The sequence below is a fragment of the Lutra lutra genome, chromosome 18 (genome assembly GCF_902655055.1).
Source record: "Lutra lutra chromosome 18, mLutLut1.2, whole genome shotgun sequence".
Classification (NCBI taxonomy): domain Eukaryota; kingdom Metazoa; phylum Chordata; class Mammalia; order Carnivora; family Mustelidae; genus Lutra; species Lutra lutra.
Window position 1 is genome coordinate 39,255,948 of NC_062295.1, and position 25,015 is coordinate 39,280,962.

The 25,015-nt window shown below is 64.7% G+C and overlaps 1 protein-coding gene across 2 annotated transcripts in view; it reads left to right on the forward strand.

Annotated features, from left to right (window-relative positions):
* The window catches only part of INTS1 (integrator complex subunit 1), a 29,024-nt gene that overhangs the window by 531 nt on the left and 3,478 nt on the right, over positions 1-25,015 (forward strand). The window contains exons 2-40 of one of the 2 annotated variants that reach the window (XM_047714635.1): positions 242-532; positions 2,804-3,000; positions 3,144-3,281; positions 3,570-3,729; positions 3,869-3,974; positions 4,088-4,280; positions 4,371-4,516; positions 4,683-4,824; positions 5,678-5,854; positions 6,402-6,510; positions 7,080-7,200; positions 7,478-7,555; positions 8,165-8,322; positions 8,901-8,997; positions 11,702-11,793; positions 11,982-12,042; positions 12,615-12,812; positions 13,032-13,161; positions 13,430-13,609; positions 13,702-13,851; positions 14,197-14,376; positions 14,448-14,552; positions 15,523-15,690; positions 15,781-15,892; positions 16,769-16,930; positions 17,510-17,656; positions 18,008-18,106; positions 18,328-18,452; positions 19,366-19,620; positions 20,121-20,280; positions 20,549-20,689; positions 21,028-21,199; positions 21,277-21,400; positions 22,099-22,229; positions 22,711-22,798; positions 22,893-23,119; positions 23,210-23,333; positions 24,023-24,156; positions 24,549-24,741. In XM_047714635.1, coding sequence (XP_047570591.1) covers positions 242-532; positions 2,804-3,000; positions 3,144-3,281; positions 3,570-3,729; positions 3,869-3,974; positions 4,088-4,280; positions 4,371-4,516; positions 4,683-4,824; positions 5,678-5,854; positions 6,402-6,510; positions 7,080-7,200; positions 7,478-7,555; positions 8,165-8,322; positions 8,901-8,997; positions 11,702-11,793; positions 11,982-12,042; positions 12,615-12,812; positions 13,032-13,161; positions 13,430-13,609; positions 13,702-13,851; positions 14,197-14,376; positions 14,448-14,552; positions 15,523-15,690; positions 15,781-15,892; positions 16,769-16,930; positions 17,510-17,656; positions 18,008-18,106; positions 18,328-18,452; positions 19,366-19,620; positions 20,121-20,280; positions 20,549-20,689; positions 21,028-21,199; positions 21,277-21,400; positions 22,099-22,229; positions 22,711-22,798; positions 22,893-23,119; positions 23,210-23,333; positions 24,023-24,156; positions 24,549-24,741 — 5,771 coding nt within the window. The remainder of the gene's footprint in view (positions 1-241; positions 533-2,803; positions 3,001-3,143; positions 3,282-3,569; positions 3,730-3,868; positions 3,975-4,087; positions 4,281-4,370; positions 4,517-4,682; positions 4,825-5,677; positions 5,855-6,401; positions 6,511-7,079; positions 7,201-7,477; positions 7,556-8,164; positions 8,323-8,900; positions 8,998-11,701; positions 11,794-11,981; positions 12,043-12,614; positions 12,813-13,031; positions 13,162-13,429; positions 13,610-13,701; positions 13,852-14,196; positions 14,377-14,447; positions 14,553-15,522; positions 15,691-15,780; positions 15,893-16,768; positions 16,931-17,509; positions 17,657-18,007; positions 18,107-18,327; positions 18,453-19,365; positions 19,621-20,120; positions 20,281-20,548; positions 20,690-21,027; positions 21,200-21,276; positions 21,401-22,098; positions 22,230-22,710; positions 22,799-22,892; positions 23,120-23,209; positions 23,334-24,022; positions 24,157-24,548; positions 24,742-25,015) is intronic. The other variant, XM_047714636.1, reaches the window with a different exon arrangement.

The window sequence follows — 25,015 nt, forward strand, 5'->3', positions numbered from 1 at the left end:
GCGGCCTGGCTGACGGTCCTGCCCAGGTCTGCTCTGTGGTGAGCACGGCGTGACTGTCAGCCCCTGTTGTCCCTGAGTGCTCCAGACACGGCTGCGCCCTGGGCTTGCTGGCCACTTGTCCCTTGCCTGCCCTGACCCTTGTTTAATCCCTTGGAGACCGTGGCAGGTTTCGGTCCATCTCCAGCACCCTTTCCACCGCCACCACCTAAAGTGCGTGTTTGCTCACCCCTCTTCTCTGCAGGGCACCCTCCACCAGGAGACTTCATTGCTCTGGGCTCAAAGGGTCAGGCCAATGAATCCAAAACAGCGTCCACCCTGCTGAAGCCTGCCCCTTCTGGCCTGCCTTCTGAGCGCAAGCGGGATGCTGCAGCCGCCTTGGCGGGCGCCTCAGCCCTGACCGGCCTCACCAAGCGCCCCAAACTCTCATCCACACCCCCCCTGAGTGCCCTGGGGCGCCTGGCTGAGGCTGCAGTGGCGGAGAAGCGTGCCATCTCTCCATCCATTAAAGAGCCATCTGTGGTCCCAATTGAAGGTAAAGTTGGTTTCTGGGCTTCCCTTCCCAGAAAGCACATCCCACCCTGCGGCCGCCTCCCGGGGATTCGCTGAAGGCGGCTTCCCGGCTTAGCACCAGAGTGGAGGACAGGTTCTCTGGAGAAGCGGGGAGAGGAGTCATCAGGGAGTCTGTTCTGCAAAGCACTCCTCACGCAGGTGCCCTTACTGCCATGTGCTTCCAAACTGGGATGGAGATGGGAAGTGTTAATGGGACCCAGGGCAGCGTGGCACAGGCGGGTCTCAGGCCCCGACGTGCTGCGGGAGCTCGTGCTGGCGAGTGAGCTCAGCAGCTTGTGCCGGTGTTCTGTCAGCTGGGAGACGGATGGTTGGTGACTCTTCAGCTGTTCCCACGTCATGAGGGGGTGCCCCTGCTGTGCTGACAGCGGCTGTTCTTCGGGGAGCGGAATCCTTTCTTTGCCTGGTGATTCCTCTGATGTGCTCGCCGCGTGCATCCTCTGTGCCTGGTCTGCGCATTGGACATCAGCAGAAACGGAGACCAGAGCCTTGTTTTGTGGGCTCTGTGTTCTCGTGCGTTCCCCTCTCTGCCTGCTGCGTGGGCGTTTGGACTTCAGTGATCTCCACGGACAGTGAAGGGCTCGTCTGTCTCTTGTTTCTTCACTTCAGGAGGTGGTGCTACAACATCAGTGACATCCAGGGAGAGTTTCTTAAAAAGCACTTATAATTCTGTTACTTATAGAAGAGCTTTTAATCTATGTGCACATCAGGTTGGGCCTGCTTTTCTGTGTCATCTTCCCATTGATTATTTCTGGCTGCTCCACGATACCCTATAGATCAGATCCGTGAAATATCAAGCTAGCCCCAGGTTTTGAGCACAGAGGGATTCACACGACAGCTTTGGCACAGGGAAGACCCATGAGGGATCGGTGACGTTGAGCCTTGAAATCTGGACAGGGTTTTGACAGGTGGTTGAGGACATTAGAAAATAAGCCGCTGAGCGAGGCACGTGTCCTGGAGAATGGAACCGTGCCCGGGGAAGAGTTGAGCAGCTCTCAACTCTCTGGGCAGCTCTCGGGGGCAAGAACCAAATCTGGCAGGCAGGGAAGATGAAGTCAGCAGCGGGGAGCCCCGGGGCAGGAGGAGCAGGAGGACACGGCTGGGCTTCAGGGGTGAATCAGACCTCTCATCCAGCCCAACCCTCCCCGGGCCGCCGCCCCGCCAGCCCCATGGCACCCACTCCTGGCACCGAGGGCTGAGGCCCCAGCTGGCATCTCCTGTACGAGGTGCTTCTGGAGATGAAATGAAACTCAGTTACAGAAAATGTGCGCTGAGCGATGAAGCACTTTACAAACGTGTTAAGCAAACAGAAGGCGGAACACAGCACAGCCGTGCATAGCCCCGGGCATGTGGAAGGTCGACGCCTTCGCGGCATCCAGTGCATCTGCGCGGCCTGCTTGCCTCGTGTCCCAGGCACCTGGAAAGCGTCCAGTGGGTATCACTGAGTCCTCTGCCCTCGAACGGTTAACTCATACCAACGGCAGCACCTCCCTCTGCGTGTTTGCATCTTTAAAAACCACCAGAACACTCTCTTGGGTCAGAGAAGCCGCTACGGTGGGGATTGCAGTCTCTGCGTCGGAGCGACACGGGCTGTCACTCCAGGAAGGGGCGCGGTGGACCTGTGGCGTGCTCCAGGGGCTGACCGCACAGGGTCCGTGTGCCGCGGACGCACAACGCAAAGGAGGGGGCAAGGAGGCATGAAGAAATGGTGGAAGTGAACATGGGAGAGAAGGTCAAAACCCAAGGAGCAGAGACCATTGAAGCAAAACCCTGCGGGGCAGATCAGAGTTGAGAGGGCCAGCAGTGCCAGGCGGGGAGACTAGCAGAGAAGTGGCCGCTGTTAAGAGGAAAGGCAATGAATGGCATTGGGCTGGTTAATTTGAAAACTCAGAAAAAGTTGAGCTATTTGTAGAAAAACGTAGTGCAGGAGCAGTTAAACCCAGAGTAACCATGAGGGACGTAGGGAAAGGTCTGGAGGTGGCTGGGCCGGTACTCGGGGTCTGGAGGGCCCTGTTCCTGTGGTGGCCCATCGTTGGCTGGGTCGGGCCCTGTGAGGCGGGCGCTCCCTCCCCAGCTGTTGTCCTTGGAGGTGGGGGACCCGTGGCACAGCCCTGAGACCCTCACTCACTGGGCTTCTGTGGGTTTACCCTGTTGTCCCCTGGCTTTGGGAGGGACCCTGAAGGCGGGTTCTGCTCCTGGCTGCCCGCTCTAATGATGCCCTTCTTGTACCTGCCAGTGCCGCCGTCCGTGCTGCTGGACGAGATCGAGGCCGCCGAGCTGGAGGGCAATGACGGCCGGATCGAGGGCGTGCTGTGTGGGGCTGTGAAGCAGCTGAAGGCCACGCGGGCCAAGCCCGATGGCGCACTGTACCTGAGCCTCATGTATCTGGCCAAGATCAAGCCCAACATCTTCGCCACAGAGGGGGTCATTGAGGTGAGGGCCTGGCTGAGTGAGACAGGCCTTCACTCTGGCCTCGTGTCCCGTCCCCTCCCACCCCAATCTGCTTCTCCAGAAGCTTGCCAGCTCTGCCCTGTGTGCAGGGCACTGCTTCCCTGATGACATGCTATCTCTCATAGGCTCTGTGCAGCCTTCTGCGGCGGGACGCCTCCATCAACTTCAAGGCCAAGGGGAACAGTCTAGTGTCCGTGTTGGCCTGTAACCTGCTCATGGCTGCATACGAAGAGGATGAGAACTGGCCTGAGATCTTCGTCAAGGTGGGTTCGCCTCTCCTGGGCAGCTCCCTGGGACCTCCACCCTGCTTGGGGTGATGGGGGCAGAGCACAGGACCCCGGGAGGAAAAAGAGGCCAACCTGAGTGTGTCCTCTCGGGAGGCTGCGTATCTGGCAGCCCGGGGCGTCTGTCTCCTGTGCTGGTCTCTGGGGAGGTCGTTCTGGGAGCCCCCTCCCACCCCAGGCAACTGGAGGTGCTTGGGGAAGCACAGAGCGCGGGCAGAAGAGAACTGCCCAGCAGGGGCCAGGAGTGTGGATGTCTGTCCCATGCAGGTGTACATCGAAGACTCCCTGGGTGAGCGGATCTGGGTAGACAGCCCGCACTGCAAGACCTTTGTGGACAACATCCAAACGGCGTTTAACACCAAGATGCCCCCCAAGAGCATGCTTCTGCAGGGGGAGGTGGCACGCAGTGGCGGGGATCTCAGTGCTGGTGAGACACGCTGGGTGGCCGAGCTAGGGAGCATCCGGGGTGGGGGTTAGGTCGCCGCCCTCCACGGAGCCCGCTGTTGGCGGGGATGGGTGCTCGCAGGGTGGCTGGGGGATGTGTCCACAAGTGCCTGGGTCCACAGGGAGCAGCCCTCACCCTTCCCTCACGGAGGAGGAGGACAGCCAGACGGAGCTCCTGATCGCTGAGGAAAAGCTCAGTCCCGAGCAGGAGGGCCAGCTCATGCCCAGGTAGGCGTGCCAAGCGGCCCCCCGTCCATGGGGCCCTGCGTGTGGCTGGGAGGCTGGAGGGGTGGGTCTGTGAGGGGAGCCAGCTCTCCTTCCTTCGTCCCCCCGCCCCTCTGGCCTAGGTACGACGACCTGGCAGAGAGCGTGGAGGAGTACGTCCTGGACATGCTCCGTGACCAGCTGAACCGGCGGCAGCCCATTGACAACGTGTCGCGGAACCTCTTGCGGCTGCTCACCTCCACCTGCGGCTACAAGGAGGTGCGGCTGATGGCCGTGCAGAGGCTGGAGATGTGGCTGCAGAACCCCAAGGTGAGGGCGGGGGCGGGGCCTCCTCCTCCGGGGCGCTGTGGGGGCTGGGCTGTGCGCGAGGCTGATGGGGCGCTGCCCCGCCCCCTGTAGCTGACCAGGCCTGCCCAGGACCTGCTGATGTCCGTGTGCATGAACTGCAACACGCACGGCGTGGAGGACATGGACGTCATCTCGCACCTGATCAAGATCCGCCTCAAGCCCAAGGTCCTCCTGAACCATTACATGCTGTGTGTCAGGTGCGGCCTGGACGGGAGCCGGTGGGAGGGCGGCAGGGCCAGAGGTGGGGAGCCGGAGGGCGGGCAGGGGAGTGGGAGGGGAGCCAGGCGGGAGCCAGCGGGCAGGAGGGTGGCAGGTGGGCGGCCATAGTCTGCACCAGCGCCCCTTGATTCGCCCTGTGTCCAGGGAGCTGCTGAGCGCGCACAAGGACAACCTGGGCACCACCATCAAGTTTGTGGTCTTCAACGAGCTCTCCAATGCCCGGAACCCCAACAACATGCAGATCCTCTACACTGTGCTGCAGCACAGCTCGGAGCTGGCGCCCAAGGTGGGGTTCTCCGCAGCACGGGGGGCCAGCCGCAAGCCCGGGAGCCCCTGTGGACGTGGGGAGAGGAGAGGAGTGCTCGGTGGCAGCTGCAGCCCCGGGCACTGGGATGCAGTGGGTGGTATGGGCCGAGCTGCGTGGGAGAAAGCCCAAGAGGGCGTAGAGGGCCCAGGTAGCAGCACCCGGTGGCCTGACTTCAGGTTGGGTCCGGAGTGGGTACAGCCCTGCCATGGGGCATCTTCCTCAGAAGCCCGGGCTCAGCTTGTTCGGGAGGAGGCAGCACTGAGTCCCCCCAAAAGGCCCCTGTTTCCAAGCCAAGGCCCGTCCCACCCTTCTGAGGGCTGGTCTTTCCCAAACGGGACCGGCATCTCTGGCATTGGCCTTCGGGTCCCCAGTATGAGAGTCCCCTGCACTGCAGGTGCTTGTGAAGGGAGAGCCGAGAGCAGCCTTAGGGTCGTTGCTGGAGCGAGCTAGGGCTGTAAACGGCGTCTGCGCGGGGTGCCGCTTCTCGCCGCCACTCTGCCATCCCCTCTTCACTCATTCCCGCAGCCCGGGAGCCTGGCACGCCTCACCCCCAGGCAGTGGTTTAATGAGGCCTGGTCCCCCACGAACCAGCTGCCCTGAGAGTGAAAGCCGTGTCCTCCACTGTGCCATGCTGTCTGGGAGCGGCCAGTGTGGAAGCGTTCCTGCTTGCTCAGGCCCAGTGTGCCCCAGGGAGACAGACAGGGCCGTCTTCCCGGCAGGGATGTAGGAAGCCTCGCGCAGGGCCAAGGGAGGCCCTGACGGCAGGCCTGTGATGGTAGGGGAACTGGTGGCGGTGGGGAGTGACCTGCCTGGGTGTTCTCTCTCCTCCCAGTTCCTGGCCATGGTGTTCCAGGACCTGCTGACCAACAAGGACGACTACCTGCGGGCCTCGCGGGCGCTGCTGCGGGAGATCATCAAGCAAACCAAGCACGAGGTCAACTTCCAGGCCTTCTGCCTTGGGCTCATGCAGGAGCGCAAGGAGCCCCAGTATCTGGACATGGAGTTCAAGGTGCCCCTCCCCCCGCCGTGCTCCGTGGCCTCTTCTGCCATCCATGGGTGGCGCCCCCTGTGGCCAGCGGCTGGTCTCAGAGGGTGGCCTGGGTTCTATTCTCTGTGGGGTCTGAGGAAGGACTGGGCGCATGTGGGTGATCTGGCGAGGCATGGAGGTGGGGACGGACTTGGGGACAGAGTTGGAGCTGCTGGAGCCGCAGGTATGCCCTAGGGAGGTGTTGGACTTTGAGGTGCGGAGGGAGAGGAGGAGGACAGGAGCAGGTTGTAGAGAGTCTTGAGAGCCACAGGGGCGAGTTGGCAGATGGCCCCACGCCCCAAATGGTGGGCCTTGGCCGGCTTTGTCGGCTGAACTTTCTTCCGTGGTCTGAGCCTTTCGCTGACCTGCTCCTGGTCCCCATACCTCCTCGCGCATGTTGCCTCCAGGCATAGTGCTCCCTGGGCGTCCTCCTGCGCCGGCTGCCTGTGGGCTGCGGGGCCTGAGCAGGGCCTCTGGGCTGCGGGCCCCTGCCCCATGTGAACCTGGCTGTGCGGGGCTGTGCTTACAGGAGCGATTTGTGGTACATGTCACAGACGTCCTGGCTGTCGCCATGATGCTGGGTATCACGGCGCAGGTGAAGGAGGCTGGCACCGCCTGGGACAAAGGAGAGAAGAAAAGTAAGGACTCAGGACAGACCGGATGCCACCCAGCTTGAGAGCAGGGCCGGGGGCCATTCCCAAGGCTGTAGGCTGTCCCCCGGGGGACCCGCCCACCATCCCGGACACGCAGGGAGCTTCTGGAAATTGCCGTTGCCTGTTCTCTGGGCCCAGGGCCTGCTGTCTGCTCAGGTCATCTGCTCACTGGGGGCCATTTCGGGCTTGCAGTCCCACTTCCGAGAGCAGGAGGCTGGGGTGGGTGGTCCTGCTGCTTGGTCTCATCACGAAGCCTGCTGGGAGCCTGGTGGCAGAGGTTGCCCAAGTGTCTTGAAGTCATGAAAAATGTGAGGAATGAAACCCTTGGGAATTTGGGGATTTTCTTTATCTGGAATTTCCCCGGCCCACAGGAGGCTTACACGGTGCTCCCTGAGTGTTCCTCCGGCTGCGTTGGTGTCCGTCATTGTATCCCTCCTCTCGCCCATAGGAGGCGCAAGGATGGATGCTCAGAGACCCCATCCCTGCCCCTTCTCACCCCCCGACCCTGGGAGGCTGCCGTGCAGGCACACCGTGACCCTGCATGTCCTTTTCAGACCTCGAGGTACTGCGCTCCTTCCAGAACCAGATCGCCGCAATCCAGCGGGATGCTGTGTGGTGGCTGCACACTGTCGTCCCCTCCATCAGCAAGCTCGCCCCCAAGGACTACGTGCACTGGTATGGGCCGGCTTGCTCTGCTTCCACGGTGGCCCCTTCCCTGGGCCCAGCCCACGGGAGCCTGCCACGCTGGATGTGGCCATGCACTGGCGCTGGCCTCTCAGCCAGAGATGTGCCCCGAGCAGGGGACACGGGCTCAGCTGCAGGGTCTGGTCTGCCTAGGCTCTGAGAGATGCCCCGGAGTCCCTGCCTAGAGCGTGCAGTTTCCACCCCGCGGAGCCCAGTGGGCTGGGGAGAGCCCCGGGCACCTGCACCGACAGCCCCTCTCTACCCCCAGCCTGCACAAGGTGCTCTTCACGGAGCAGCCGGAGACCTACTACAAGTGGGACAACTGGCCCCCGGAGAGCGACCGCAAGTGAGCGTGCCCCCTGCATGCACAGGGGCAGTGTGTGGGGTGCTCTGCTCCCATGAGCACTGTGGACGCCAGGGCTCCCTCTGTTCTCCCGGATCGCCATCCCTGTCCCCTTCCCCATCCCCGTGTGCTGCACCTGCCGTGCCTCTGCAGTGCCGTCCACTCCCAGGGCTCCAGCTGGCCCATGTCCGCGGGACCCTCAAACTCACTGCTCCCTCTGGGCCTCCAAGCAGCCACGTACACGTGCCCTTCCCCCCCGGGTCGGTGTTGTGGCCCCATCTCCCGAGCATTCTTGAGTGGCTCCTGGCCATCTTTCCTTTTGGGTCCCTGCTGCCCGGTCCAGCTTGCGCACCTCCTACCCCCGTGCTCCTCGCCCCTCCTTGTGCTGTGCTGTGGGCGGCTGTGGGTGGTGGCTGGTTTATCTGTGCCCTGGGGGTCGGGCGCCTTCTCGCTTCCTTCCCTGGCGTGGCCAGGCCTTGTCCATGGAGGCCTCAGGAGTGGGATGGTGTCCCCCTCCCTGCCCTGTAGAGACTCGGAGCCGGGGCCTCTCCTGCATGGGGTGGGGGGCATGTGCAGCCCCTCCCGAGCCAGCCCTACCTGCTCTGCCCACAGCTTCTTCCTCCGCCTTTGCTCGGAGGTGCCCATCCTGGAGGACACACTGATGCGCATCCTGGTCATCGGGCTGTCCCGGGAGCTCCCACTGGGTCCCGCAGACGCCATGGAGCTTGCCGACCACCTGGTGAAGCGAGCCGCGGCCGTGCAGGCAGATGGTGAGGGTCCCTTCTCATGGTCTGGCACCCCTCAGTGACGGCCTCCCCCAGTGGGCCTCTGGTGCTCACATCCCTGCAGATGCCCCTTGGGCACCTATGTGCGTGCTCCCGGGCTGCTGGGGTGGGCCCACGTCCTGGTGTCTAGCTGGGCATCTGCTCCGTCCCACAGCCCCGTGCCCGCTGGACCTGACTGGTCCCTGGAATCGGGGATGGGGCAGTGGGCATTCATCTGGCAATGACTCAGGGCGCTGTGTCTGGGTCTGTGCTTGCTGTCTGTGGGATGCACGGCGGCAGGTGCAGCGTCTGCCCCCGGAAAGAGCCGCACCAGCAGTCCTGAGGATGGCACCCGTGCCGCGAGAGCCACTTGCCTCCTCCGGCTGCCGCGGGGCCCACATCTGCGCCCTTGGCCCACCTGCTTGGGCCGCCCGTGTCCATCCCTGTCCCTGCCCATGCCTCGGCTGCTGGAGAGCGAGGCCCCATCTGCCTGCTGTCCTCCCACGGCCCGAGCCCTGGGCCCTGGGCCCCCCCCGGTGCGTGTGAGCGGGCTTCTGGCAGCTGCACGTGGCTCTCGGTTTCAGACGTGGAAGTGCTGAAGGTGGAGAGGATCCAGCTGATCGACGCGGTCCTGAACCTGTGCACTTACCACCACCCCGAGAACATCCAGCTCCCCCCCGGGTAAGGCGCTCTTTCCCTTCCTCCCCACCCCTCCTCCCATGTTGGGCGTGCCGGGCACAGATGCCCTGCAAGGCCCGCAAGGCTGGACGTGGGGCCGGACAGCTTGCGGGGGCCCCAGGCCTGCTGTCCTGCCCGCACCCGCATCTCAGGGACTCGCGGCCCAGCTGTCTCTCTCTCCTGTTTACGGGCACGCACGCGCGCGCGCACACACACACATTCCCAGGCGCCCAGCAGGGGTTCATGTGGAGTCCCGCATCCGCTTTATCCAGCTGTGGTCCGCATAGGCCTCACCCATTCAGAATTGCTGGTGCACTGGTTCTAGCAAATACACGGGGCTGTGGTGCCACCGCCACAGTCCTGGTTTAGAGCGTGTCTGTCCCCCTCAAGAAGCCCGCACTGGGAGCCGTCCCTGCCCTGCTGCACACAGCCCTGGGCAACCTCTGACCTGCACTCTGTCCCTGTGGCTGGGACGTTGTTGGACACCTCACAGTGACAGAAGCCGGCGACCCATGGCCTGCGTCTGGCCCCCCTCGCTGGGCTCGCTGGGGTTCAGCCAGGGTGTAAGACGGCCGCACTCCCTTTCTTCTCCTGGCCGCGTAGCATTGCTCCGTGCGGATACCACGCTCTGTTTAAGCTCCCGGTGCCCCGAGAACACTGCCAAGGACGTTCTGCCATGCCGTGCAGACCTGTGTTTCCAGGGCTCCTCCTGGGGGGGGCAGGGGTCACGTGGTTAACTGAGGTGCTGCTGACTTCTCCGCAGCAGCGCCTGGGGCTCCAGTCCCGCTGTATCCTCGCCCCACCAGCGCCTGTGTCTCCTGCGCTCACTGTCCCAGCGAGTGTGCGGAGGTGTCCTGCTGTGGCTCCCACGGGCGCGTCTCCAAGCACTGACGGCGCTGAACTTCCCTTCGTGTGCTGTTCGGCCATGTGTCCATCCTGTCTGGAGAGATGTCTGTCTGGGTCCTTTGTCCATTTTTAAGTTGAGGGGTTTGGATTTTTGTTGCTGGGAGCTCTCTATTTTGCATGTAGACCGCAAACAGGTCTGTAATCTGCATGCGTCTTCCCGTCCTGTGGGTTGTCTTCCGAGCTCCTGATCGTGCCCTTTGAGCCTCTGAGAAACAAATGCTTTAGTTGTGGGAAAGTCCCATCCTGCTGGTTCTCTCCCATTTCTTGTCCTCCTGTGTCATTTCTAAGGAACTGTTGCCTTGTGTGGGATTGTGAAAATTTGCATCTGTGTTTTATGGCTTCAGCTCTGGAATTTAGGCCTCTGATCCCCCGAGTTAGTTATGTGGACCGAAAGGCCAGGTCCAGGTTCGCTCTGCCACGGCAGACGAGGCGTTGCCCCAGCACTGTTTGCTGGCTGCGCTCGCGTGGCTTGTCCAGGCGCCCCCACTCTGCTCTGCGCAGGAACCCACTGACGACATGGCCCCGTGTGCTGCTGTACTGCTGCGTGGCTGTTGTGGCCTACCCAGGCTCACGGAGCTCTCTTGCATGTCCTCCCAAGACCTCGAGAGTTTTAGCTCATCAGGTCCGACTTCATTCTCCCTCCGTGGACAGCCTTTGGTGCCGGCACTGTGCGCTGAAGGCTGTTCTCCTTTCCCCGTCCTGCTGAAGGTTTTGTCACTCTGGTCGGCGATCAGGTGACAATGACGTGTTTTCTTCTGGGCTCTTGGTTCTGTTCTGTTGGTGCGTGTGTCTGTGCCGCGTCCGCGCCACTCTCTTCACACCTGTGGGCGAGGCTGAGTTCCGAAATTGGGAGGTGGGAGTCCTCCAGTTTTGTTTTGCAAGGCTGTTTTGGCTCTTTGGGTCCTTGTGTTTCCCCGTGAATTTTCAGGTCAGCTTGTTAATTTCTAGAAAAAAGCGCAGCGGGGTTTTGACGGTATCACTGTGGGTACAGATGGGTTTGGGGGGTGTGGCCAGGTTCACGGTGTCGAAGCTCTGGTCTCCGTTCGTTTAGATCTCTTCTTCCCGTCAGCATCGGCCTGCCGCTTCTAATGGGTTAGTCTCGCGCGTCTTCCGTTGTTTGTACCTGAGGATTTTTTTCCTTCCCGATGCTGTTTGTCATGCCCGGCATTCATTTCTTTGTTGCCTTTTCAGGCTGCTGGTGCGTGCTCTGCTTCCCGACCTGCTCGCTCTCACGTGGCAGCCCTTCACTTATCTCTCCAAGTTGGCTTTTCGGATCTTCTTTGTACTCAGCAGCAGTGGCATTCTGCTTCACTCTCTAGAATGTTCTATCACCCGAAAGAGCTGCACTTTAATCAGAAGTGTGTTGTAAACATGATTTTTACGTCACGGAGGCGGTGTTAAAGTTTGTGTGGGTGGGTAGAGGGCTGCTTCTGGCTCTCCAATGGAGAGAATAAGACCCATAGGGAACACTAAGATCTCGCGTTGTGACCGCCCTTGCTCGCACTTAGCTGCCAGCATGCCGGGGCTCAGCCGGTGCAGGGACCTGGGCGGTGAGTCCCAGGGCTGGGTTCTGGGCAGCGTCATGGTGGCCACTGTGCCCTTCCTGGGACGCCAGTGTTCCTGAATGACCAGATCCAGGGGTTGTGGAGTCACAGGTGTCGACATTTTGATCTCTGAAGTAGTCCCCTCACTGGTCTGTCACCACATCGTCTCTGGGCCGTTCCACCCTGGTCAGGACCGAGTCCCATCACTGCCTCGCACTGTCGAGGCCAAGCCATGTCAGGGTGTCCTTGCATTTCAGGTACCAGCCACCGAACCTGGCCATCTCCACCCTCTACTGGAAGGCGTGGCCCCTCCTGCTGGTGGTCGCGGCGTTCAACCCTGAGAACATCGGTGAGCCTTCCTCTGGCCAGCTCGCAGTCACTCCCCCGCCCCGGGTGCTGCTCTTAACGTCCTGTCGGGACTTCCTGCTTGTTGGAATCCGGGGTGGAGCCTGCCCGGGGACTGGGTGGTGGGCCGGGACCCCAGATGGGCAGGAGTGCTGTGTGCTGGCTTCCAGCCGCTGTCTCGTTGCTCCCTAGGCCTGGCTGCTTGGGAGGAGTACCCCACGCTGAAGATGCTCATGGAGATGGTGATGACCAAGTGAGTCCACCTGGGAGGACTGGGTGCCTGGGGTCCACAGCTGCCGAGCTACACGGGGGGCATGGGTGCTCGACGCCTGGGCTGGGCGACTGCGCCCTGCTGTCCGCTGTGTTCCTGCCGAGCCGAGCCGGTGGCTGGGTACATGTGATACGGTCCTGAGTGGCTATCACAGGCGGTGGGTTCCATCTCAGAACCCGTGACAGCTGGGTTGCTCGGCGGAGCTGTTTGTGCCTCTGGGAGCAGCTGGTCGGCCTGCAGATGCCGTGTGGAAGGGGGTTGTGGTCTGGGGAGGACAGAGCGGGCATCCAGGATCCTGACGCCTACAGGCTCAATTCTAGGGGTGCCTCATGGGCTGCCTTGCAGAGGGCGAGCGGCTTGCCGGGCACGGGGCTCCCTCCCAGGGCCCCGACCCAGCAGCACTGCTGACGGCCCAGCCAGTCTCTCTGGAGCACTTGGCAGCCGAGGCTATCCGCAGGGTATCGGTTGTGCCATCCTTGACCCCGTGGGCTGCTGTCTGGTGGCCACACGCCTCAGACGGGCACAGAAGCGCATTCCTTCTGTTCGGTCCCCAGCAACTACTCATACCCCCCATGCACCCTGACGGACGAGGAGACCCGGACAGAGATGATTAATCGGGAGCTGCAGACCTCCCAGCGGGAAAAGCAGGAGATCCTGGCATTCGAGGGCCATCTGGCGGCGGCTTCCACCAAGCAGACCATCACGGAGAGCAGCAGCCTTCTGCTGTCGCAGCTCACCAGCCTGGACCCTCAGTACGTGGAGCCCACGCCCTGGGGCCAAGCTGGATCGGGCGGTGGCGGGGCTGTGGGGGGGGGGGCACAGCTGGAGGAGCAGACGGAGGGACTGCTGGGCCTCTGGGGGGCGGCCTTAGGTGGGACATAGGCCGTCCCCCTGCCCTCACATGCGGCCGTTGCTCTGGGGACTCTGTGCACACGTGGCTTCCTAACACTCGTGTCCTCTGGGACCTTCAGAGGACCCCCTCGGAGGCCTCCGCCCCACATCCTGGACCAAGTGAAAGGCCTCAACCAGTCCCTGCGTCTCGGGCACCTGCTGTGTCGGAGCCGAAACCCGGATTTCCTCCTCAACATCATCCAGAGGCAGGCGAGTTCCAGGCGGCTCTGGGGTGCGGGGCTGGGGCCTGGCAGAGGCGTCCCAGGCTTTGGCATTAAGTGAGACTATAGCCAGAGAGGGCAGCCCGGGACACCGGGCCACAGAGGACGGGCTCCATGGCTGTAGGCAGCTGCCCGCGTACAAGTGGAGTCCGTGCCCTGTGGCCGGGGCACGCGGGGAGGCAGGCAGACGGGCCACAGTGGGGAAGCATCAGGCTCGTTCGTGCTGGGCAGGCTGAATGTGTATGTCGCCCGCCCAGGCCTCCTCGCAGTCCATGCCATGGCTGGCTGACCTGGTACAGTCAAGCGAGGGCTCCCTGGACGTACTGCCCGTGCAGTGCCTGTGTGAGTTCCTGCTGCACGACGCGGCCGACGACGCCACCTCTGGGGAGGAGGAGGAGGAGGGCGAGAGCAGAGAGCAAAAGGCCAAGAAGCGGCAGGTCGGTGCCCTCCCCTTGCCTCCAGGCCCCCCAGGGCGCCAGCTCTTGCCCGTGGCCCCGCAGGCCCACGGGGGTCTCCTTCGCCTCTGCAGAGGCGGCAGAAGCAGCGGCAGCTGCTGGGGCGCCTACAGGACCTGCTGCTGGGCCCCAAGGCCGACGAGCAGACCACATGTGAGGTGCTGGACTACTTTCTGCGGCGCCTCGGTTCCTCCCAGGTGGCCTCCAGGGTGCTGGCCATGAAGGTGAGGTTTGGCCCCCTGCCCCCTTGCTCCATGGCATGGGCAAGCCTGTATGCTCCTGGGCTCCGTCCAGCGGGTTCCGCTCACTGGAGGGGGGATGGGGTGCCGTCAGGGGGAGTTGGACCCTCATAACCATCCTTGCCCTGTCTTCTGAGGGGCTGGGCGACTGTCCAAGGAAACCGGCTTGCACTGCTCTTGTCACGTCGGCTCAAGTGTTTGTGACCAGACGCGGTGTCCTCATTAGTTGGGTGGCCCCCGTCTTCCCGGGGCTTTGAGAGAACGTGTCCGTCCCCCGAGACCCACATGCGGGTTGGGGCCGAGACGTGGCATGGGAACGTCTGCCTGCAGGGCCTGTCCTTGGTGCTGTCGGAGGGCAGTGTGCGGGATGGCGAGGAGAAGGAGCCCCCAATGGAGGACGACCCCGGGGATCCAGAGGCGCTGCGCGGCTACCAGTGGCTTCTGCGGGACCTGCCCCGGCTGCCTCTGTTCGACAGCGTCAGGCCCACCACCGCCCTGGCGCTGCAGCAGGTGGGGGAGGTGCCGGGATGGGGGGGGGGGCACGGCCTGCAGCCGGAGCTCACATGGCCCTCCGTCCCCAGGCCATCCACATGGAGACCGACCCGCAGACTATCAGCGCCTACCTGGTCTACCTGTCCCAGCACACGCCTGTGGAGGAGCAGGGCCAGCATAGTGACCTGGCGCTGGTGAGGGGGCGGGGGCAGCCCCGGGCCCTTGTGGAGAGAGTGGTAGGGCAGCCCCTGGGGTGGGGAGCCGGGCCTGCATGTGCCCCACTCACTTCCCCTTGACTTTCTGCCCAGACTCAGCATCAGGGGTGTGAGGGTCCTGGCATGCTTGGTGCCAGCATAGCCGTCGGGGTCACCGGCTGGCTTCGACACTACCTTTGCCTCCGGGGCGATGGTGCCTGGGCTCTGAGGTGGGTTGTGCTCCCCCCACCCAGGCACACTGGCTTGGGGCAGGCAGGACAGGGAGCCGGGCCAAACCCGGGGTGTTGTGGCAGCTCTCCGTGGGACAGTCCCTCCATTGTGGGCAGTGGGGCCCAGGGCTTGGCCGTTTCCTCCTCGCCCACTGCCCTGGTCAGCTTTCTTGGGACCTTGCTGTCCCATCCACCTGCTCTGGCCCTCACGCGGCTCCTGAGGACCCCGGGCTTTGTGGGATGAAGGCATGCAGTCAGCTAAAGGTCCTTGGAGGGGGGCTTCTTTCCAAGTGTGGGTTCCTTGCTGAGGGCTGGGTGGAACAGCAGCCCAGGCCCTGACACCTCGCCCTGAGTCTGCTCTGGTGGCCCGTGTGCCGGTACTGTTGCCGTGGGTTTCGCATTAACACTTGTGGCTGTTGGCTTTTCATTTTGGGTCTTGAGAAAGGTGTGCCACTGTTGCTCTCAGGCGGGGGCGGACGCCAGTGTCCCTCTTGGAGGCCAGGTGGACATCCCCTTCCTTCAGGGCATGTGTGTCACTTTTCGCCCTGCCACGCCCAGCCGCCTGGTGGTCTGACTCGGAGTGTGTCCACGAGAGCCCCTCCCTCCGCCGACAGCCCGCCCACTGCATGCAGCTGGGTCTTGGTGACCCTGGCCATGGCAGGCCGCCGCTGCCTGTGGACCTGGTGTGGAGATGAGGGCCGGCGGGGGAGGCCCTCTGACGGCCGTGCTGCTGCCTCTAGGACGTGGCCCGGCTGGTCGTGGAGCGCTCCACCATCATGTCCCACCTGTTCTCTAAGCGCTCCTGCAGCGCAGAGTCGGACGCCGTGCTCGTCGCCCTGCTCTCCATCTTCTCCCGCTACGTGCGGCGCATGCGCAAGAGCAAGGAGGGGGAGGAGGTGTACAGCTGGGTAAGGCCGGCGGCTGCTCCCCGGGTCGGGCCCCTCCCCTGTCCGGTGGCCCCGTGGCACAGCCCAGGCACCCTCCCCCTTCTTCTGCAGTCCGAGTCCCAGGACCAGGTCTTCCTTCGCTGGACCAGTGGGGAGACAGCCACCATGCACATTCTGGTGGTCCACGCCATGGTCATTCTCCTGACGTTGGGGCCACCCCGTGGTGAGTGGCCAGCGGGTGCGTGAGGGCTAGTCCCGGGGTCTGTGCCAACGGGCTTTCTCCTCCATGAGGCACGTGAGTGCCAGCCCCACCATGCGGAGCGGGAAGAGCGCCTGCACCCACCACGGTTTCGGGCAGGTCCCCGTTGGGTGGCAGCAGGGTCTGCAGGTTAACAAGCCTATGATCTCCGGCCTCGTCACCCTGGCCCATAGCAGAGTGGTTGTGGGAGGCAATGCCTTGCTGTGTCTGCTGAGTGCATTGAGCTCCAGAGCTGGGGGGTCCAGCTCCTCTGCACAGGCCTGCCCCTCACTGGCCGTGGCCTATGTCCGTCCAGGTGGCTGCACCCTTGCTGGCCTGGCAGCCTTTCCTCTGTCCCTTCCTTGCTGGCTGCCGTGGACCAGTCTGCTGCATGCTCGTGTCCAGGAGGAGAGGCGGGGCACTGGCTCTGCTGGGAAGGTGGTCCCTTGGGGGCCAGTGAAGAGGATGTGTCCCCTCAGAAGGACAGGAGTTCACAAGCCCTGGGCGACTAGGGGGGGGACTGGCCTCCTGTCAGCCCTGGGGAGTCTTCGGAGCTTGGGAGTGGGAAGGGAGCTGGTTCAGCCAGGCCCAGGAGCCCGGGATGGTGCCTGCCCATGTCACAGCCCCCCAAGGTAGACTGGCCAGCTTCTGAGTCTCTGTGTGCCCTCAGCGGGAGTCGTGGGTTAGGCCAGGAGCAGGTGCAGCTCACGTTGGCTCTCCTGTGCCGTGAAGCCTCTGTTCCCCCAGACACAGCAGGGAGAGGAGGCTCTCCCAGCCTCGCCTCCGGTCCCTCAGGGCCCGGCGCGCCTTTGCTGCGGAGGCTGAGCTGTCCTGCCGCTCACCCCATCGTCTCTCTCAAAGCCGGTGACGGCGAGTTCCAGGCCCTGCTGGACATCTGGTTCCCGGAGAAGCAGCCTCTGCCCACGGCCTTCCTGGTGGACACGTCAGAGGAGGCGCTGCTGCTGCCCGACTGGCTGAAGCTGCGCATGATCCGCTCAGAGGTCCCCCGCCTGGTGGACGCCGGTACGGGGCTGCCCGGCCTCGAGCCGCCCGCCGGGCTGGGCGCTCCCACCACCGCACGTGCGAGAGGACAGCTCCGCAGCTTTGTTGGCACCAGGCGTCTGTCATCCCGCAGGCGCGTCTGGGGTTCCCTCTGTGCCCGGGGCCACCCTGGGCTTTGGGGCAAGCGCCACATTGCCTGGCCCCTGTCCATCAGCTCCTCACAGGCAGGCAGGGAGGGGCACATGGTGCCACAGGACAGGGTTCGAGGGGAGAGGGAAGGGTCCTCTGCGCTGCTGCTGGACGATGAGTGGCTGCAGGGTGTCCCGCCTGAGGAGCAGTACTGGTCCCACAGCGGCCAGTGGGCATCCGGTCAGGTAGCTCCTGGGCAGGTGGGGGCAGCCTGGGAGGCAGTTTGGTACGCGGTGGGCTGAGTGTGGGAGGTGTGGGGAGGGCACACTGTAGGGGAGCCAGCGATGACTCCAGGGGAGCTCAGGGGCCAGAGGGAAGGAGCCGCAGGGACCAGGGTAGGGGAGCCCACTGGGAGCCGGGCGGGGAGGGCGGGTGCCGGGCGGGGGCTCCACGAGCCAGCGCCCCTCTCAGCCCTGCAGGACCTGGAGCCACAGCAGCTCCTGCTGTTCGTGCAGTCCTTCGGCATCCCCGTGTCCAGCATGAGCAAACTGCTGCGGCACCTGGACCAGGCGGTGGCCCACGACCCCCAGACCCTGGAGCAGAACATCATGGACAAGAGTGAGAGCCAGGGGCCTTGCGCGTGCTGCAGACCCCAACTGAGCGGCTCCGGCCCAACATGTGCGATGGGCGGTCCGGGGCGGGAGGCACCGGGGGCGGGCACACTAGGAGAGGCTGGGCTGCCCTGCGCCCCCGGCGTCCGTGTGTGCTCTGGGCTTTGAGGAGATAGGAGCCACAGGGGCGGGCTCTGTGCGACTGGGTCCTTGGCTAAAAGATCCCATAGCGCAGCTTGCGACACTGTGTGCTGGGGTGTTTGGGTGGCAGGGTGTTTCCAGCACAGATTTCTGGGGTATAGGGAGGCCGTCGCTGCTTCGGGGCTCGGGTGTTTAACTGTTGGCTGCTGGCTCGCAGATTACATGGCTCACCTGGTTGAAGTTCAGCACGAGAGAGGAGCGTCCGGAGGCCAGACCTTCCACTCTCTGCTCACAGCCTCCCTGCCTCCACGGCGAGGTACCGACCCGTCCCCCTTCCTCACAGCTCAGCACTCGCCAGCATGGGGAGACCTGGGGCACAGTCTCGTCTCCAGCCAGTGTCTGGCTTCCTGTGTAAAGGCCCTGCTGCTTTTAGGCCTCAGTAGGCCCGAGGGAGGCTGGGGTGCTTGGGGGAACGTCCCCTGCTGGAGGCCGGCCGGGAAGTGTCAGCAGCTGAAGCCTCTCCCCATTTCTCTGCAGACAGCGCAGAGGCGCCCAAACCCAAAAGCAGCCCGGAGCAGCCCTCGGGACCGGGGCGGACCCGGGCTGTGACCCAGGTGCGGGTGCTTGGCCCTGAGGACGACCTGGCCAGCATGCTCCTGCAGGTACTGCTGCCGCTACCTGGGACAAGCTCTGCAGAAGGGGGTGCCCTGGGCCCAGGGATGGGTAGGGGCTTCACCCCAGAACTCCACATCCATGGGGAGCCTGTCGCTGGGCAGGAGCCGGGGGGACCACAGCCTGGCTGCTCACCTGCTGCAGGCCTTAGCGTGCTCATCCAGAACTGCGGCCGGGAAGGTCCCCTCGCTGGGCTGTGTCCGCTCGGGGGGCGGGGCCTGGAGGTGCGGCTGGCGCAAGTGCTCAGCCCGAGCGCCGTCCTGGGGGCAGACGTGCTGTGCCCACGTGGGTGTTGTTCCTGCGCTGCTCCTGCTGCCGCGGCCGGCACCCAGCCTTCAGCCTGCTGGGAGCTATGTGTGTAGAACAGCCGTGTGAGCACTCCTCCCCCGGCCGTCACCCTGCTCTGTGGCTGTGCCTCTGCCCCACATGCCGCACATGCGTCGCCTGCCACCTGGGGTCCTCCATGTGGGAGCTCGCCTGCTCACAAGCCGACGGTCGCTGCCGAGCATGCATCTTCCTGCTCATGCGCCCGCATGCACTCTTTACCTCCAGTGGTTTCTCTGGAGTCCGGGCTGTGCCTGGGGGGCCCCTTAGCCGCCGGCTGCAATCCGCACACCCTCTGGGGTCGGTGCCCAGTTCTGTGAACGGAACAGGCAGTGTTTGCCAGGTGGTGGGATTGCCTGTGGTCTCAGCCCTAATGGGGCTCCCCATGCAGGCCCGTGAGGAGTCCTGGGTCCCCTCCCTGCGCCTCCTAGGGGCCTCTGGCAGGGACGGGGAGCTGCCAGCGGTGCCCAGGCAGGGTCTGGCCCACTGGGCGTGAGCGGTCCCGTCATGAGTGCAGGGCATGGCAGGCCCACCAGGGCCGAGCGTGTCCTCCTGATGCTGCCCTTTGCTCTGGCACAGATCTTCCCGCTGAGCCCAGGCCCCCGGTGGCAGAGCTCCAGCGCCCGCCCCGCTGCCCTCGCGCTGCAGCAGGCCCTGGGCCAGGAGCTAGCCCGCGTCCGTCAGGGGAGCCCCGAGGTGACGGGTGTCGCCGTGCGCCTGCTGCAGGCCATTGCCACCCTGCTCAACTCGCCGCACAGCGGGGCCCTGGTGATGTCCATGCACCGGAGCCACTTCCTCGCCTGCCCCCTGATGCGCCAGCTCTGCCAGTACCAGGTGGGTGCGGGCGCCGCAGAGCCCGGGTCCACGGGGGCCTGCAGCTGTCCGCGGTGTATCCCCCGGAGCTGCGCATCTGTCCACGGCTGCTCCCCTCTGCCCGTGGAGCACCCTAGCTCTGTGCCTCCGTGGCCTGGGGGTTGGCTCTCAGTGGACAGAGGAGACAGGCTTCTGCGGAGCCAGGCGTGGAGCCCCCGCTTCTGCTGACAGAAGCTTTCCAGGAAATAGGAGGCACGGGAGTCGTTCTAGCCCACGTGCGCCCGGGTGTGGTAATTCTACCGTAGCTACTGCTCTGTCTGCGCAAGCGTGTGAGTGTGTCGACGTGCCTTTGTGGGTGCAGGGGTGTCTCTTCTCCAAGCTGCACAGAAGTGACTCACAAACAGTGGGGTGCCCAGTCAGCCGGGGGCTCGGAGAGGCTGTGTGCGAAACGGAGGGGCAGGGTGACAGCCGGGGACCATTCTGGCCACGCGCCCACGCTGAGCTGCCGCTTGTCCCCACAGCGCTGTGTGCCCCAGGACACCGGCTTCTCGTCACTCTTCCTCAAAGTGCTCATGCAGATGCTGCAGTGGCTGGACGGCCCCACGGGGGAGGGGGGGCCCCTACAGGCACAGCTCAAGCTCTTCGCCGTCCAGTACTCCGCACGCCACAGGATCAGCGACGGTGAGGGGCCGGCCGCGTCCTGGGGTGGGGGGCAGCAGGGAGGGGGTGATAGCCTCGTTGATACAGGGGTGTCAGCCCTCAGGCTCTTTGGGCCCCAGAGGGGCGTCCGTGTGGACAGGGTTGATGGTTGGAAAGCAAGGGCTTTGGGGAGCGAGGTAGGATCCTTGGCTGGAAACGCACACGAGGCCCCGGGGGCTCCCGGGACAGGGTGGGCCAGAGCGGCGGTTCGAGGGCTTATCCGCTGGCTCACACCCATGCTTTCCGGCAGTGCGGAGTGGATTCCTGCGCCTAGCCGAGGCCCTGGCGTTTCGAGGGGACTCGGAGGTGGTCAGCTCCACCGTCCGGGCTGTGGTCACCACCCTTAAGTCAGGGGAGAAGTGTAGCGTGGAGCCCGAGCTTGTCGGCAAAGGTACCTCGGGCCCGGGAACTGGGAGGACCCCCGGCTTGGCGGCCAGCGCAGAGGTTCTCCCAGGTTTCCCAGAAACGGGAGCCGTAGAGAGGAGTGGCGGTCTGGCAGGAAGGGCCCACCCCCAGCACAGTAGCCATGCCCGGGCTCTGCTGTTGGCATCATGTGCACGTGGGGAGCCCACCCCCAGAACCAGTGCTTACCGCCAGCCGCCCTGGCCTGGGCATGCAGGGGCCTCGGTGGCCTTAGGGGGGCCAGGGGTTGTCTGTCCTGGAGTTGGGTGGTCTGGAGCCTGTCTGTCCATCAAGCCGGAGCGACCTGGAGCACCCTTGTCCCCACAGTCCTCCAGGGTCTGATTGAGGGGGGGTCACCTCACCTGGAGGAGCTGCTGGCCGCGCTCTTTGCCACCGCCCCTGCGTCCCCAACCCTGCGGCCCGTCGCCGTGGTGAGCTCCCTGCTGCTGCAGGAGAAGGAGCCCCCAGCCCCAGGGGATCCGGAAGCCGACGGCTGCAGGTGAGCCGGCGGGGCTGCGGCCGGTCTGTGTGCGCCCCTGGCTGGCCGTTGCTGAGCCTTCCCTGCTTTTTCTTCAGCCTGGAGGCCGTGCAGCTGGGTCCCTGCTCTGGGCTCCTCGTCGACTGGCTGGAGATGCTGGACCCTGAGGTGATCAGCAGCTGCCCTGAGCTACAGCAGAGGCTGCTGTTCTCCCGGGGCAAGGTGGGCTGCGCTCTGCGCCGAGGACCGAGGACCGGTGCGACCCTGGGTGTGGTGGGGTCCCGCGGCAGCCTCTGCCTGGACAGTCTCTTTGTGTTGGTTCCAGCAGAAACCCGGGCCTGACTCTCACTGGTCTGGATGGGTGTCCCGTCCCCGGTGACCAGTCGCTGCAGCGGCCAGATCTGGCTGCTCGGGGCGGGTGTGGGGGAGGAGAACCAGAGCTTTGTGGCCCAGGGCCTCCTGCCGGGATGGGAGACACCGTAACTGAGCGGAGTGGAGAGTGGAGCCCAGCACTCCACCGGGATGGGTCCCCTGAGGACACTGTGGGGGCTGCTGGGGGTCTCAGAGACCCCCCCCACCACCCTCCTGTGTCCGTGAATCTCTCAAGGTGCTCCTGCAGCTGGGGGCCTCGGACAAGACTCAGGGGATGTTCTGGAGGCAGGAGTTGGGGGTTTGGGTTGATTGGTTGTCTTTGTTCACGGGCACTTGCTATCTCTGAGGAGCTGGTTCAGGTCAGCACACGTGGCCTTCCCGGCACACCCCAGCCGGGCCCCACATGCTGCACAGACTGCTGAGGCTGCCTTCCAGGCAGGAACTCTGGGTCTTTCTGGAAACAGCCTTCTCCCTCTGCTTTCCGGTGCCTCAGGGCCAGGTGGCCAGTCAGCCCCACAGGGACCATCCCCGGTGTCTTTCTTTCCCAGGGCAAAGGTCATCCCGGCCCCCAGGTGCCATCCTTCCGACCCTACCTGCTGGCCCTGCTCACTCACCAGTCCAGCTGGTCCACACTGCACCAGTGTGTCCACATCTTGCTGGGCAAGAACCGGGAGCAGAGGTGAGCACCCCCTCCCCGCACCCCTGCCCGGCAGGCCAGGTGGTATGACGGCAGCACCCAGGGGCCCTCTGGGCATCTGGCCTGGCGTCCCCCCACTGGCACCCTGGAAAGGGTTCCTGTAGTGGCTGTCACAACCCTGGGGATACAGAGCCCACCTGGTCCAGGTGTGGCTGCTCTGGGCAACCACCAGGGCAGACGGTCTGCTCCTCAGATGGTGTTCGTGGCTGTCGTCCAAGCCGTATGCAGGGGACTCAGATGTCCCCTCTGTGTGGCCAGCAGCCCTGATGGTGGGCAGGACCGGAGTTGGTTTTGCTGGTTGGGGGGTGGAGGGGTGCACATCCTTGAACAGCTGACCTGGGCCCGTCTAGATTGCTGATTAAGAGGTGGTGTTGTGGCCTGAACTTCTGTGACCATGCCTCATCCTACCGTTTGTTCTCCTCTCCCGCCTGGACACTGAGGCAAAGCTCCCACGTGCTTGCAGGTTTGACCCTTCAGCCTCTCTGGACTTCCTCTGGGCCTGCATCCACGTTCCACGAATCTGGCAGGGAAGGGACCAGCGCACGCCCCAGGCAGGTGTTGGGGCGCGTTGCCCTGCAGGGTGGGGAGAGGACAGGCGCGGGCCCGGCCTGTCCACCCCGGCGCTGACCGCGGTGCTGCTTGCAGAAGCGGCGGGAGGAGCTGGTGCTGCGGGTGCAGGCGGCCGAGCTCATCGGCCTGGTGGAGCTGATCCTGGCGGAGGCGGAGGCCAGGAGCCAGGACGGGGACGCCGCCGCCTGCAGCCTCCTCCAGGCCCGGCTGCCCCTGCTGCTCAGCTGCTGCTGGGGGCACGACGAGAGCGTCCGGAAGGTGACGGCGCACCTGACGGGCTGCATCCAGCAGTGGGGTGACAGGTGAGGGCTCGGGCCCCCTTGCCCACAGGCGCCCCGGGCTGGTGCCCTGCCAGCCCCGCCCGCCCCGCAGCCCGATCCCGTGTCTTGCAGTGTGCTGGGCAGGCGCTGCCGGGACCTGCTGGTGCAGCTCTACCTGCAGTGGCCGGAGCTGCGGGTGCCCGTGCCTGAGGTCCTGCCGCACAGCGGAGGGGCCACCAGCGGCAGCACCTGCAAGGTGAGCGGGGAGGGGCGGGGCGGCGTGGCCCTGATGAGCGGGTGCTCGGGGCCGCCTCCATCCTTTACTGCTGGTGTAGAGACCCGAGCTGAGTCGCGGAGAAGTGCGCTTCCTCGGGTTTGAGGAAGACAACGACATGCAGGCAGTGCTGGCGCGTCCGGGCAGCTGTCCTTGCCCCCATCGGCGCCTGAGGGCAGAGCCCACCTCGCCCCCCCGGCCTAGCGCGTCTCTCCAAGGGCCAGAAGCCGTCTCTTCTCCTCCAAGCAGCCCCTCAGGCTGTGCGGCGAGCAGAGGGGCCGTCCGCCGGCACCCCTGTGTCTCCTTCCCAAGGCGTCGGAGACACACAGCCTGGGGCCCAGTGGCGGCTGTGTGCGCCAGAGGGGCCCGTCCCTCGGATATCCCCCACCCGGGCTTCCCCACGCCCCGCCCCAGCCCCTCCCAGGCAACCCCCCCTGGAGTTTGTCTGGGCACGTGCCCCTCGTGCACCCAGAAAGCAGGGGGCCCGGGGGTGAGTAGCTTCTCTGGTCACTGCACGGCCATGCCAGGCCTTTGGGGGACCCGGGGCGCCCCGCCCCCAGTGAGCCCCGTCGTGGGCCCTTCCATGGTGGACTCAGGCCCCGTGGGGGGCAGGCATGTGAGACACCAGAGTTGCGGGCGGCCCCTGGGGCTCACCTCCCCCATCCCCTCAGCTGGACGGCCTCATCCACCGCTTCATCACCCTCCTCGCGGACACCAGCGACTCCCGGTCTTCGGAGAACAGAGTGGCCGACGCTAACATGGCCTGCCGGAAGCTGGCTGTGGCGCACCCCATCCTGCTGCTCAGGTACGGGCGCCCCAGCGGGCCCCTCCCACTCCAGGCCCGGCAGGCCCTCTGGGGGCTCTTCCTGCACTCGGGGGCTTGTGCAGGAATGGGGTCTGCGTCTGCAAGCTGCCGTGCACAGTGCAGGGCAGTGACGGCTGCTTTCTGACTAAGCAGAGCCTGGCCGGGAGAGCCCTGGGGCGGGGGTTGGGAGAGACAGCGCCTTAGAGACAGAATCAGGTGGGACAGACAGGGTGGCCAGGTTGCAAGGGGACATGTCTGCAAGCCCCAGACCCCATGGGGAAGCTGGCGTGTGCCTGCCTGTCATGTCCCCGAGTGTGGGTTTCCTGCGGGGCCAGGCAGGGGTGCTGGATTCCTGGGGGCACGGAGCAGTGAGCGCTCTTGGTCGTCCCCAGGCACTTGCCCATGATTGCTGCGCTCCTTCACGGCCGCACCCACCTCAACTTCCAGGAGTTCCGCCAGCAGAACCACCTGACCTTCTTCCTGCACGTGCTGGGGGTCCTGGAGCTTCTGCAGCCGCAGGTGTTCCAGAACGAGCACCAGGGGGCGCTGTGGGACTGTATGCGCTCCTTCGTCCGCCTGCTTCTGGTGCGTCCTGCTGCCTGCATCTGCTTGGGCGGTGGGGACGCGGGCTTTCAGCCGGCCCTACCCATGTGTCCCATCCCTCCTCTGGCCGCTGTTTCCTCCTGCGGCCCCCTCCGCTGCCCGGCCTGGCCTGACGTTTCTGCCCGAGGCTGTCGGGTGAGGGCGGACACAGGACATGGGCTCTGATCGAGGGCAGGCCTCTCTAGTGGCTTCTGCTGCCCGCCCTGGGGACCAGCTTCTCGCTGGTGGCATGCCCGGGGAAGGCCCGCGTTCTGCA